At 38.8% G+C, this 15,159-nt stretch overlaps 1 protein-coding gene across 2 annotated transcripts in view; it reads left to right on the top strand.

The window, feature by feature from the left end:
• Nucleotides 1-14,330, top strand: part of CACNA2D3 (calcium voltage-gated channel auxiliary subunit alpha2delta 3) — a 913,362-nt gene extending 899,032 nt beyond the window's left edge. For both annotated transcript variants that reach the window (XM_053599985.1, XM_053599984.1), the window contains 3 exons: nucleotides 11,065-11,180; nucleotides 11,395-11,474; nucleotides 13,920-14,330. In XM_053599985.1, the coding sequence (XP_053455960.1) occupies nucleotides 11,065-11,180; nucleotides 11,395-11,474; nucleotides 13,920-14,012 (289 nt within the window). In that variant the 3' untranslated portion in view covers nucleotides 14,013-14,330. The remainder of the gene's footprint in view (nucleotides 1-11,064; nucleotides 11,181-11,394; nucleotides 11,475-13,919) is intronic.
• The last annotated feature ends 829 nt before the right edge of the window (nucleotides 14,331-15,159 follow it).

Raw genomic sequence — 15,159 nt, 5'->3', positions numbered from 1 at the left:
TTTCAAGCACAAAATACCAGTCCCTGCCACCTGCCTTGGGCTGCCGATACCAAAGAACTTCCTGCCCAAGTTGTTTTCAAGATCTGGGTCTGCACCATAAATCACAACAAATCCCATGTGGGCTGAGGATGAGTGGAAGTCATTAGGATGGCACTTCTTGATGCATTCTATACTGTTGTGGGACTCCGCCCTGCAGACAAAGCATCATCCCAGCTTTTTGTGTGCTCTCTCCATCAGCAAGTCACAAATGGAATTCCATAATGTGTTCACTGTATACATTTTTGAATAAGTAAGTATAACAAAGAGAATATGCTGGTCCCATTTAATCTTAGCACTTAGCTGTGAAAACACAACACATTTCCCACGCTAGTGAAATGAAGCAGGAGAGGACTATACCAGTCTGATTCTTGGTAGGTCATCGAGGTACACCTGGTGTCAGCCATGCATATAGCTGGTTTCCAGGGACTCAGCTCCCTAAAGCCTCAGTTTCCCAACTGCAGGGTGCAGGCAATGTAGGGGTCCTCATATGGAATTTAAAAGCATATCCCCTGATAGCCTTTTATTATTTATTTATTTTAGAGTCAGAGTCTCACTTTGTCACCTCGGTAGAGTGCCATGGCGTCACGGCTCACAGCAAACTCCAGCTCTTGGGCTTAGGCGATTCTCTTGCCTCAGCCTCCCGAGTAGCTGGGACTACAGGCACCTGCCACAACGCCTGGCTATTTTTTGTTGCAGTTTGGCTGGGGCTGGGTTCAAACCCTCCACCCTTGGTATATGGGGCCGGGGCCCTACCCATTGAGCCACAGGTGCCACCCCAATATCCTTTTATTTATTAATGATAGAAAGCTCAACTCAAATTATAAAGGGAAAGTTGAGATGTAGGCTTCAGGTAAGGTGTACTGTAGTTTCCCAAAGGTTAGGATCAAGACCCAGGTTTTCTGTATGCATTTCCCAGCAGACATTTTTATTCCTGAGCACAGTGGCTCCTGAGGCTGGCAGTTTCCTTGTTCTCTGTGTGGGGAGTAGAGATGAGAGTTCTGGGTTTCGGTGTGATTGGAAGAACTTAGTTTCAAAGCCCGTATGTAAACTGATTGCTTTCTTGAGGGTAAGGAATTGTGCCGATCAGCTTGGGCCCAGGTGGCTGTCCTGGGCAGGGCTAGCTCCTCAGAAGCACCTGGGCTGCCTGGAGGGATGGTCCTGTGGGAGAACAGGATATTGGTACCAAAAGAAGAGAAACTGGATTTCAAAGAGAAACATCTACAGAAGGCCAAGCAGAACCCTCTTTTTTTCTGAAATCATCCTAAAGCAGAAAGAGGACCTTGAAGAGTTGGGAGAATAAACAAAAATTCTGGACAGTTTAAACTTTGTCCTGTAGTCTGTAAAATTCATTTGCTGGGAAGCTTCTGCTACTTTGGACTTTTACCTTTTACGCATTGTTATTTAATAAGTTTTAGTGTTTATTGAAGTGATGTATAGGAAACAAAAATAAGGGAAACCCATGTCCCTCTCAGTGTAGTAGGAGGTAAAATTATCCAAATTAGGAAACAAAATAGTTATTTCTGTGTGGTTATCTAGAGAAGATGGAGAAAGGATAGTCATTGGCTAGCTTACCCTCTGTATTATGTTATTGAATGGATCAATTCCTACTATCACTACCTATACCCATGGAGGGCAGCAGCTAGTTGGCCAGTCAGTGTCTGATATTGGAAGCGTCTGTCCTCATGACTTTTGACTTGGGCTCCTATTTGGAAACCATTGTTTGTTTGTTCTCTTCTTTGTTTTGTTGATGTCCTCTTCATGTGTGTGACCTGTACCTCCCATCTGACACCCACAGAGTTCTCTCTTTGGACCTCACTCTTAGCTGCCCTAGATGGTAACTCTTTCATCTGTTCCTCTGGATTATCAAAAGGGAATTGTCTACATGCTCCATAGCTAATGGTTTTCAGGCTGTCTGTAAGGTACACTAGAGTGTTGGTGTCTATCCTTCCAGCCATTTCCAGCATGGTGTTACAAAACAGCTGTGAGTATTTAATTCCACAAACATAGCTCAGAGTGTGTATTTTATATGGCACCTACAACATGTCATGGGAAAATGAAGGAGGATGGTGTTTCCCTCTGGGAGGGCCAGCTTCATGGAGAAAGTGACATTTAATAGTTCTTCTAGAGCTGAATTAGTGTTCTGTAAGGGGATGAGTCTATGATAACCTCCCAGAGGGCCAACACTTGGGTGCTGGCCCACACAGCAGACACCAAAGACTAGTCACGGTCAGTGTAAGAAAACAAGCTGTGAGATTGCACCTCTGCCTGGTGAATAGAAAATGTTTACCTCTTTGCTGCTCTGTTTTCCTGACCCCCAACTACTTGAGAAACTAGAACCTAACACAGTGATTTTCAACCAATGTGCTGTGAAAAATTTTTAAAGATCATTAATTAAATTATTTTCTAAAAAAGTGCAAAGCATAGTAAGTATTATATTGTTTGTTCTTTTTTATATTGAGCCACATAGTTTAAGTGTGCCACAGAAGTTTAACTATAGGTTCAAGTGTGCCGTGGGATAAAAAAGATTGAAAAACACTGACCTAGCAGCTTGCAGGAAGGATGTGTGTGAGCTTTGAACTAGATATGAAATTGGGGTATTGAAGTAGAGTGTACTAATTTTATTTGCCTAAAATGGTCAGAAAGTTATGGAAACTATGTATTATTTAGAGGTGAGAAAGCAGAAATTCAACACACTGAAGTTGAAAACAGAAATGAAACAAGAAAGAAAGAAAGAAAAAAGAAGGAAAAAAAGAATTGTTTTATGTTTTAATTTCTGTTAAGTTGGGACAACTCAATAAGCTTGTTCACTTGCATTCCTAGGTGTGTCCTCACTGGAGCAGACTGCCATACTTTTTCAATGTCCTGCTGAAGGCTAGTTACTGCATTTCATTGAGGATCATAGCAGCAGTAATCAAAGGAGAGATTATTTACAGATTTCTTTTGTATCATCTTGATCAGGTTTTATATCAGTATTCCTTTTTTTCTTTTGGCTGGGGCTGGGTTTGAACCCACCACCTCCAGCATATGGGGCCGGCACCCTACTCCATTGAGCCACAGGCGCTGCCCTTTATATCAGTATTCTTAAAAGGAATCTGAAATATTTCCTTCTTTTTCTGTGCTCTTAAACAGCTTGACATGATACTGTGATTTACCTATAAAACTAGTAGGCCTGGGCAGCACCTGTGGCTCAAGTGAGTAGGACGCTGGTCCCATATACCAAGGGTGGCGGGTTCAAACCTGGCTCCAGCCAAACTGCAACAAAAGAATAGCCGGGCGTTGTGGCGGGTGCCTGTAGTCCCAGCTACTCAGGAGGCTGAGGCAAGAGAATTGCCTAAGCCCAGGAGTTGGAGATTGCTGTGAGCTGTGACCCACGGCACTCTACCGAGGGTGACAAAGTGAGACTGTCTCTAAAAAAAAAATAAAATAAAATAAACTATTAGGCTTGCCCACTTTGGGGGATGAGCAGGTGAGGCAATGCTGTTCCTCCTGTTCCTTCATTTGGCCTGAGCATCATGGAGATGCTGGTCTTTCCTTTTCCAAAGATGGCTACAGAGCTGTGCTAGATTAGAATAAGTCTTCAATATTTAATTTTTAGTTTAGATTTGAACAGTCAACAAATATTTGCTCTTCACAACTTCTGGGGCTGGGTCAGGGTAGGAAATTCTAGTACTTGCGAGGGTGGGGCAGCTGGGGAAGGGAGCATGTACCCACCTCCCAGGAGAACAGGATCCGAAAGCAGAGCCATGGTCAGATGCCTGATCCAACTGGAGAATGGAGCAGTACGGAACAGGATCAGCACAGAATGTAAATAGTTCCCTGTACATTTCTCATCATCTTTCACTTTATCTTTGGACAAAATATGGAAAATCTATAAAGGTTAAAAGACCTGTGTCTAGGTTTGAAACATTTTAAGATTCTATCCCCCCCAATTATTTTTTCAAGCTACAATTTTGCATCCATTTAATGAAAGGCAAGCCAACCAAGTGAATGAGCGATCCTGGGATCCTCTGGGAAACTCATCCCCAGGTTTCCCCTGTTCTGCATGTTTGTTGGGGTGAGCATTAGAAAAGCACAGTGATCACTTTCATCATTTGGTGAGCAAAGCCCCTCTCAGAAGACAGCGTGCGGCAAGGAGTCTCTTGTCAGGGGAGGCTGTCTTGAAATCACATCAGCTTTTTCCCTCCAGTTCTTTCTAGGTCTGTAGTGAATGGGGAAAGGAGGACTGGGTTATTTCAGTTCTGGCAATGGACACATCAAAATTGCTTCTCTCTTCCCAACTCCCTTTCCCTTGAGGACCTAATTTATTTCATGCATTTTGACCTATCCCTGCTTCAAAACAACTGCTGTGATTCTCTGCTGAGGCATTTCCCTCCTGGCCTTTTTTGGCCCCCAGGCAAAGCCACCAGGCCACAGACCCTCTGCAGTATGATGTCAGCCTGGCTGCTGGGCCCAGCTGGATGGAGGTGTGTTTTATGAAGTTCAACCCTGCACCCTGGGCCATAAATACACATTGTACACATAAATGTACAGCTAACATTGCCCAGGCCCCTCCGAAGCACCATGTTAATAAGCAGACAGTAAGTCTTTAAAAGATGGAAAAGCAGTTAATCTTTCCGCTGGCAAATCCTTTGTAGGGGGTGGCTTTTCTCCTCTTCAGTGTAGCTGTACGCAAGGCTTTTCATCTCCTAGGATTTGGGGAAGAACCAGCACAAGTTTGCTGTGGGGCTTCATGGTAGATGTGCTAAAAACAATAATACCTTGCATTTGTTCTCATTAAGCGTCTGTATTGAGTGATCACTCTGATCTGCCCTGAGGGAGCCTGAGCCCTGATAATTCCAATACAAGATACCGAGTCTGCTGCTGATAGTAGCAGAGCATCTGAGCCTGCGTGCTGGAGGTCTGCAGGTTTGGTTTGAATCTTGGCTCTGCCCTGGACCTGTTTCATCTGCAAAATGGGGCTAGCTTTGTCTTATTCATCTTGCTGCAAATAAGAGTTTATTTATCCTCTTTGAGTTTCACTTTTCTCTTTGTACAAGAAGCAATTCAGTACTCCTGGCCCCTAGAGAGAGAGAACCAGTATGGCCTGTCTTGTGCTTGCTTTTTGAGTAAATGCAAGTATTTACCAGAAAAGTTCCCATAGAAGTCATAGAACAAAAAGGCTCACAGGCAAACGAAGATGCCCAAATCGCTAGGCTTATAGAATTCAATTAAAGATCAGCTAGAAGCAGGGGAAAAGAAAGGGGGTGCAAGGATCACCCCCTTCCCGGCACCCTGTGCTGTACAGGGTTCCTTACATTCTCCTCATCCCTCTCTCATCATGCCTTCCTTTCCCTTCCCCTGTTTTTGCTTCCCCTTACCCTCTCCTTACTGTCCTCCCCACTGATGGTACAGCTAGGAGGACCAGCCCTCGTCTAAAATGGGGCTCAGAAGACAGAGAGTGCCTGCAGCCAGTGCATGCTTATTTTATTGGAAAGATGCAAGGTCAGGTTGGGTAACTTGCCTGTAACCAGCTGAGCAGCCCTGACATTTATCTGTGCATCATAGGCATAGAATGGGTATTGAGTGAGTTAATTTATGAATGACATAGCTGAGAGCTAGCCATCTGGGGATGACAGGATCTGTGCTTTATGAATTTAATTTATAATTTTATTTGGTCTCTACATTCCTTCTTTTCTACAGGAAGACCCCTCATATGTTCATCCTTTGTTATCCATGTTCAACCCACATGTGCTCTACTTGTTTAGTCATTTAGTCTGCCAAGAGTCATGGTTCACTTACTTGTTTACTGTTTATACCTAATATGCCTTATGTGTTTTATTCATCTTCTTTTTCTTTTTCTCTGTAGCAGGACTTAAATGTTCTTTTTTTTTTTATTAAATCATAGCTGTGTACAATAATGCAATCATGAGGTACAAGGTGCTGGTTCCATATGCAGTCTGAAATATTTTACTAAACTGGTTAACATAGCCTTCATGGCATTTTCTTAGGACTTAAATATTCTTAAATCCTCTACACATAGTTGTATTATTTTATTTTCTCATTTATTGTGTGTTGGCTATCTTAGCATGACAAGAGACACCTGTACCTTTTTATGGTCTACCTAGTAGACCACAGAGTGGACATCTTTTGCTTATTTAATCATTCTCCTGTTGACGGACTTTTGGGTGGGTGCTGACAACGAACAGGGCTACCAACAGCATCTTAATACATGACTTTTGGGGTTCCTGAATAACAAATCTTAGAAGTAAAACTAAAGACAAATAGAACCTAACTGATTTCCACTGTCACAATAACTAATTGTTCTCGTATGTGTAGTAACTGTAACCATGTACTCTCCCACCAGCACTACCCAACAGTACTCCCTTCTTCACACTCTCTTCAGCATTTGCTATTGCCACGGATTTTAATTTTTTACCATTCTGCTAGTAAAATCATTATTTTCATTTGAATTTGCATTTCCCTAATTTTTAGTGATATTGAACCCCTTTTGCTTATTTTTTGTCTGTCTGTGTTTCCTTTTTTTTTCTGATATTAGGTAGGGCAAACACTTACCTTTCTCTTTTTGTAAAACCTACTTGGTATAATAGTCTAAACTATTCATTGTATTTAGTTTTCTAAAAGTATCTAGGCATCATTGCAGCAAATTCTGTCAAAAGTCCTGTTGGAATTTTGATTGAGATTGCTCTCAATTGGAAGGTTAATTACGAGAGAAATGGCATCTTTAAAATAGGAGTGCTCCTTTCCAAACACGGTGTTTCTCTGCACCTTTTAGGTTATCTTTTTAATGTTCTTCATTTTCTTTTTTCTTTTTTTTTTTTTTTATTGTTGGGGATTCATTGAGGGTACAATAAGCCAGGTTCTTCATTTTCTTTATAGAGGCAAATGTTTTACTAGATTTATTCTGGGGAATTTTATAGTGATGATTGATACTATCAATTGTTCTTTATTCATAAGTATTTTTCATTGGTTATTGCCAGTGTCAGGCTGTGGTTTTATATGCTGATTATGTAACTAGTCAGCTTACCGAGTTCTTTTATTAGTTCTAATAGTTGGTCAGTGGGTCGATGTGGGTTTTCTATGAACACAGCAATATCTGTTCTTTGGGTGATTTGGTAGTATTCACCTGGGGGTAGATTCTCAATAATCATTTCAGTTTTGTTTGTGGCCATTGGTCTGCTCATGATTTTTATATCTTGGCCAACTGTAGATAATTTATACTTTATCCCCAAAGATGTTTTTTCTTGAAATTTTCAAACTTTTTGCAGCATCATACATACAAGTACATAATAGTCCCTGAAAGTGTTTTAAATGCCCCTGTATCTTTTGAGTTTTAATATTATTTTGTAACTTCTTTCTTAATCGGGAGTACTAAAACTTGATTCATATTAATATTTTTTAAAACTAGATTCGAGTCTGTTAATTATCTTCACAGTTTTTTGGTTTTTGTTTTTGTTTTTTTTTGCATTTTCTTCTTCTGCTGTTATCATTATAAATTCTGTCATTGCTTCAACAAACATTTATGGAGAGTCTGCTCTGTCCTGGGCACAGCCCCAGATACTGGAGATAACTGATAACCTTGGACAGTCAGATGCAGCATTGTTGCCCTGGAAACCACAGGATATTGTGAAGGGCAGACGGTGAGCAAGTAAGGAGGAAGGAGGAGCAGGGGAGGCAGAAGAAAGGCACTGAGGTCACTGGTGCCCTTGTCATGAACAGACTGAGGTGGAATGGTGAGGACTACAGCCTTGTTAGAGTATATTTGTGGAGGAAGGAGAGGTACAAGGAAGGGCAGAGAGGGAGATAGATAATTCTTTTTAGGAGTTGGACTATAAAGAAGGGTGGATAAATAGCAGTAGCTGGAGGGGAGGTCAAGAAAGAATGAGTTTTGCTTTTCCCAAGATGGCAGATGTGACAGCAACCGTGTCAACTGCAGGGAGAAGCTCACAATGGGGGAAACCATTTCTGCACTGACCACCTGTCCCTTCTCTGCCATCAGTCATGTCCCTGCAGAAGCCGGACAGCAGGGCAGTGTAGAGGGGCATCAACACTCTGTCCAGTGGACAAGAGGGAAGGCTACGGACAGGGGTACACGTGCAGGTCTGGGTTTTTATTTTTCCAGCTTTTGATACAAAAACTTATGTCAATTATCATATTTACAACCTTCATCTTTTCTAATAAAAGTGTCTAGGGTGATAATGGCACAAATGTGAGTCTGGGCTATTCTGAAATGCTCAAGGATTGATGAGATGTGTTTTTCTCTTTTTGCTTTTTATTTCCACTGCATATGTCTATACTATAAGAGAAGAACATGTAATTGATGCTCTTGCCTCTTTGATATGCGTTGCAGTTATCTGTATCTGAAATAACTTACTTTCTTTATCATTTAAATCTAAAGAGTTTTTGCTTCACATTTTAAATAGAGCATTCTTTCAGCAATCCTTTTGGTACTTCTATTAGTGTGTGCACTATTAATTATTATGTACATGAAGAATCATGTCATACTGTGTTAGTTATATTGGAAAATAGTATAATCCTCTATTTTATGAATTATATTTTAAAGACTTTTCACTTTGAATACTTGTATAAATTTTGAACTTGTTAAGCTATTTTATTTTTAGCATTTTTCTGGTGTTCTTTTTCCTCCGCCCATGTCATTCTGTTTTAGGAGTGCCTGTGGCAAACAGCATAATGTTAATATTTTTGTAAACCCAATTGAAAAATCTCTGCTTTTTAATCTAACAAAATCACATTTATTGTGATTGGTAATAATTTTAGGCTTAGACTTGCAGTCTGTGTGTGTATTTAATTTATCATGCTATCGTAGACTGACCAGGTTTTCATTTTTGTATTTTTTCAGTAGTTATTCCTAAATTTTAAAACATAATTTTCTATAAATATCCATAGTTACGCAGAATCTATTTTTCTCTGGACACTAACATACCTTCTAATTCCTTTATTCTGTTCCTTCAAAACTTTAAGTATATTGTTCTCTTTCTTCAGCTTCAGTCCTCCTATTAAAAAGTTGGTTTCATTCTCATTCCTTTTTAAGTAATTTGCTTCCTAGAGAAGATTTTAGGATTGGGCTCTATCTTTGATGAAGTGACATTTCACTAAAGCTTGAATGAGCCCTTTCAATAAAAAGAATAGAATATTTTTTTTCAACCCCAAAGTTGTTTTTTCTTCTTTGGATCTTCTAACCTTCTATTTCACATTTTCATCTCTTTCTCCCTTATTATTCATCTATTTTTCTCCCTTATTATTCATCTTATTTTCCTAGTTAACGACAGTAGAACCTCCATAGTTGGCCACCTTCCTATATTGACCACCTCAAGTTGACCAAATTTTCATAGACTAGACATGCACCACATGTACATACCAGGACGGGAGCTGAGTTCCTTATGTTGACCATCTCTGTATGTTGAGCAATTTGTTATACTCCCTTGCATGGTTGACTTACCAAGGTTCCACTCAGGGAGTTGTGTAATCTTGGTTTTGCACTTTTCTTTGGGACTTTGTTAATCTGCCTCCATGTTAGAAAAGATTTGTTCTCTGCTGAGAGCTATCTCAGGTAGGATTTTTTATGTTGTTATTAATGGCATAATTTATTGAGAAGAGGCCAACTGCTGAAGCAATGTCCTTCCATAGGCAAGAAGAGATCTAGTGTTAAAGCGGAAGGCTAAAGCAGAGATTTTTTTGTTTTTCATTTTAGAAAAGCAGTTAGTAAGATTGAATATTTTTCTCCAACCAGATGTAGTCCTGAAGAAAGGTGGAAAGGGCAGAGTAGGTGTCCCACAGTATGGATGGTGGTATAGACATTGAGCAACCATCTTTGAGCAGTGACATGCACTATTTCCTGTGAATGAAGAGAATGAACATAACTGAAGTAGATGGATGGGCATTTGTAGGAAGAAAGCTAATTGTGTCATCTCAAAGGCAGTTTTGAGTAATTCAACATATGAGATTGCAGCAGGTGAATAAAAAGGGGGGGTTCTTTTCCCTTCTTTAAAATTTCCCACAAAGCAAAAGGTTTTTCTTCATTGCACGGTTTCAGTTCACCATTGGTAATACACTGTAGAGGATAGAACAAATTTATTGAGAAAACAAAGAACTTGACCATTGACAATTTTGTTAGGTTAAATTCTACTTGTGGAGTTAATGTCTATTAACGTGAATAGATATGAACTCCATAAAAAGTTATATGACAGGGGTTCTAAGACAGTGGCTAAATATTTAGCTATTCTTTGGGCTCTGGAAGAATGTAAGATTTTGATCTCTAATTCATTCCTTCAAAGAATTAGTAGTATTTTTATGGTGGAATTACTTTGTCACTTCAGTGATTTGGGCAGTGGAAGAAGGAATCACTATCCAACTTGACTTTAGCGGGTCTACCTGTCTTAATGGACCAGAAGGACAGAGCTACTAGTTCTGTCCAGAACTTAAACTTTGAGGGGTAGGACCTTCTAATTGATGAATGTTAATTTCATTCACAGCATTGCTTCTCTGTTCCAGGCAGACATTGTGCATAGTGCCACAAAAGGGGGTAGGGAGTTTTCTACCTCTATTGCCATAAGTATGATGTAGTTTTAGTCTATCCTTGAGGGGAAGAGGAGGGAAAACTCTGCCTAGAGGTACTTCCAATACAACTTTTGGTAATTTTTAGGCTGTAGGATAGGAAATTAGGCTTAGAAAAGCCTAATCTTTTAAACACTGGAAACTGATGTGATTTATCCCACTCTGATTCTCCTGTTTTGTATGCACAGGTAATCTTAATCTTCCCAAAGTAAGTTGTATGAACTTTATACAACAGCCATACTCAGTGTTTTCTTAGTAAATCTTGGTATGGGTAAGTGAAGAACATTGTGGAGGGAGGCAAATTTAGTATATAAAGCCATTTCTAAGACTTTTGATTTGCTTTGCTTATATTATGATAGTTGTTAACACCTGAGAGAAATGTCTTCCCCAGGGCTGTTCAATTCAGGGATGGCAAATGACCCCTTGCTGTCTTTTTGCCTCTTTTTCCAACAGATCCTTTGTCATCCAGCAGATCCCAAGTAGCAACTTGTTCATGGTGGTGGTGGACAGCAGCTGCCTCTGTGAGTCTGTGGCCCCGATCACCATGGCGCCCATCGAAATCAGGTATATCCTTTTGTGTGTAGGTCCAGCCTCTGCTGCTGAATCTGGTAAAAGGGATCAAGAGTAAGGAAACCTGGGGGAGAAATATTAGAAGAAAATCACATCCTTTCCACTGTTGGAGACAGAGTAGTTGTTAAGAGAGTTTCATGCCAAGTTTTGACCTCCAAAATGCGGAGTAGAAAAAGTAATTCTTGGAAACATGCCTTAACTACAGTCAACATAATGAATCCCTTAAGTGTGAACGTTTAAAGGCCCAGAAGATCAGAAGGCGTCCGGAATCCTGTCACGGCTTCCATCCTGAGGTGAGTCTGAGAACTATTCCTGTTCTCCTTTTCCCTTGAGATTCACAATGAGATTTTCACAATGGTCAAAGGAGGCACAGCCGGAAATTTTACTCATGAGAAAATAATCCCTCTTGGGGCAGCGCCTGTGGCTCAAAGGGATAGGGCGCTGGCCCCATATGCCGGAGGTGGCAGGTTCAAACCCAGCCCCAGCCAAAAACTGCAAAAAAAAATAAAATAAAAGGGATAAAAATAGCCAGGTTTGGGCAGCACCTGTGGCTCAGCGAGTAGGGTGCAGGCCCCATATCATATACTGAGTGTGGCGGGTTCAAACCCAGCCCTGGCCAAACTCCAGAAAAAAAAAAAAAAAAAAGAAAATAATCCCTCTTAGCTAAAAAAGATTATTTACTTTATGCTTAATAGTTTTTTCCCTGTCATATCCATTTATTTTCTTAAAACCCGTATATTTTCTTTTACTGTCTTCATTATTATATATATACTGTAATTTTAGCACACACAATGTAACTTGGGCCCAATTGGTTTACTAGTTTGAAGTCAAAATTATTTTTTTCCTGCTTATTTTTAATAACCTTTTGTTCATAAGAAATTCACTTAAAGCAAAAGTGGCAATATCGATATTAGAAAAAGACTCACAGCTTTTTTCTGAAGTATAGCATATAGAAAAATTATGCAAAATGAAAGTGGAATGTTAAGTCTCTAAACCCCCTAACCATGTAAGGTCACAAGTATAGACATTTTGTTTATACTGAATGTGATGGTCAGGGGAAAAATTACACTTACTATTGAAAAAGGTGAACTTGTCAAAGATCTAGGTGATTCATAAGAAAATACCTCCTACAATGCTATGGGCAACAAAAATGTCTAAATCTAGAAAAATAATATAAATTTAAAAATTAACTCCATTTCCAACCCCCATAATGGAAACCTTGCCTAGAATAATACTATGGAAATATTGGGCAGATGTCTGTTTTTGAAAATGCCACCAGAGCCAAGTGAGTGTTAATCTCATCTTTAAATAGTAGTTAATTTTAATGTCATTTAAACTATCCAAGTCCTAGAAAAGATGTTAAACTCATTATAGTAGCAATAAGAACTTGAATTTATGAGGAATGTTTGCTTCAATATTCAAAGGATAGTTCAATGGTAACATAAAAATATATGCTAAAAGGACTTTGATAAAATTAATTGATCTCTAATAAAAACTCTATTTAAAAATGTAAATCTAAATAAGCATCCCAAAACACTAAAATTACTTCAGTTATAAGTAAGAACTGCATACTAAGACAACGAAATCATTATAGTAAAAATAATGGAGTTAATAAGAAACTGGATATAACATAAACATACAAAGTTTTTCTTTAAGTTGCTATAATTAGTGAGATAAGGTTAGTGGAACAGAATAAAAAAATTTATATATGAGAAAGGTTTAATTCAAAGTGGATAATATAGATTAGGCTTACATGGTAAATAAAAATAGTCCTATAAGAAATTCTACAGATTGGAGAAACTTTTTATTGAAGACCAGAAAGCTATGAAAGCAAAACAGCTCCATTTACCTACATAAAAATTATAATTTTTTATGGAAAAGTGTAACCAAAACAAAGTCAATAGCCAATTTATGGAACTTGAAAAGGTATTTACAAATCAAATGGTAAAGAGCTCTTTAAATTGATAAGTCAGGCAACCACATGTGAAAATAAACCAAGGGCATGAAGGTTACAATTGTCTGGGTGATCAGGAAGTGCAGATAATGATAAAATATCTATCAAAGGCAAAAGTACCCTTTAGCTTTGTAGCCCCACTCCTGGGCATTTTTCTCATAGGCAAGGGCAAGTTATCACCAGCTGGTAAGGACCTACATTCACCACTCTTTGTAGTAGTGAAGAATAAATAATAAAATGAATGCTCATTAATAATAAAATAGGTGAATAAAATAGGGCTAAAATAATGGAATAGAGGAAATTTCCATCAGTTAGTAAATAAGAAGCAAAGAGGCATTCTGAAGAAAGGAGTAAATAATATGATTTCATTTGGTAAAACAGGGCCTCCCTCTACCTAAATAAAAAAAAAAAAAAGACATATAAAACCTTCTGCGATATTTACTTCCATTTTGGCAGGGAAAAATGAGAAGGTCTACATTTTGCTTTTATAATATGGTCACAGTAAACTTCCCCACTAATAGTTCTTTACTTCTTGCCTGTTGTACATAGTAGCATGCAAAGAACAATTAGAATCTTTCATGTGTTGGCAACTGACATTAGAGCTTCTCATCTCTAACTTTATGACATTTAGATAAATCCATATCCCCACATCACTGAGGTTCCAGAAGATTTAGTCCTTATATTGAAGGAGAGGGAGAGGTCTGGGGAGTCAACAGAGCTTGGAAATATTTAGGCGCCCTGGAGCTTATTTCCATGCTAACCTACCCCTGCTTTCCTCCCACAGGAGAACGCGAGGGAGTGTGGGGCTGCACCTAATCTCCAGGCCAAGACAGCCCTGATTTTGCTCTCTCTACTTCTGATGCTCTTCTCAAGGTGACACTGAGATGTTCTCTTGGCATGCTAAATCATGGATAAACTGTGAACCAAAATATGGTGCAACATAAGAAACATGAAATATAATCCAGCCATCAGCATCTCATGATTTTAAACTGTACGTGATATAAACTCTTAAAAATATGTTGACAAAAAAGTTATCTTTTTACTTTGCCAGTCATGCAAATGTGAGTTTGCCACATGATAATCACCCTTCATCAGAAATGGGACTGCAGAGGTAGGCAGCATCCCTTCTGCTTGAAATCCATTGAAACCAATTTAAAACTGTGTACTTTTTAAATAAAGTATATTAAAATCATAACCTATTTGTTTGGATTTCATTATCACTTTATTGCTGAGAATACAAACAACAACAACAACAACAAAAAATCACAGGGAAAACGTTGCTCGTTCCAGAAACCAGTAAAGGATGGTTGTTGGCAGAGCCTTTGTTCCAAAGCACATTCTAGACAAATATTTAGCAATTGTTTAGATGCTCCACTTACAGTTATAAAAATATTTATAGAAGTAAATCAAAATATCATCTACAAGGGAACAGTTTATTACATAGAACCTTGAATTTTGTTGAACTAAACTTCAATAGAAAAAATAATTTGGATGACAACACAAGCTCTCATAATAGTCAAGTGTTGAACATTTGGATGTAGAAATAAAGTCATAAATCCTAGGAATTCATTCTGAGAAGACTTGAAGGAGGAAAAGAACAGTGACTACAAATTTGGCTTCTGGCTTTCCCTATAAACAAGAGATGAAATTAGATCTCAAATATTACAAGATGTGAAACTACACAGACCTGCAAACATTTTTAAAACACTGAATCTTGAACCAAAGAAAATAGATTCCACTGGATCATGGTTCCCAAATACAGTGGAATAATCTCCATGCTTAGGTAGGGTAGAAAATGCCTTACTTTATAAGACAGATATCCAAAAGTCATCTGGAGAATGCTACTGACACTCTTTTTAAAAGGATGTCCGTGTGCAGTGGTTGAATGCCTATAATCCCATCTCAAGAAGGATTGCTTGAGGGCAGGAATTTGAGATCAGCCTGGACAACCTAGTGAGACCCTGTCTCTATAAAAAATAAAAAAATTATCCAGGTGCAGTCTGGGTGGCTATAGTCCTAGATAA

Source organism: Nycticebus coucang, chromosome 8 (assembly GCF_027406575.1).
Source record: "Nycticebus coucang isolate mNycCou1 chromosome 8, mNycCou1.pri, whole genome shotgun sequence".
Classification (NCBI taxonomy): Eukaryota; Metazoa; Chordata; class Mammalia; order Primates; family Lorisidae; genus Nycticebus; species Nycticebus coucang.
This window is presented reverse-complemented; position numbering and strand designations above follow the sequence as displayed.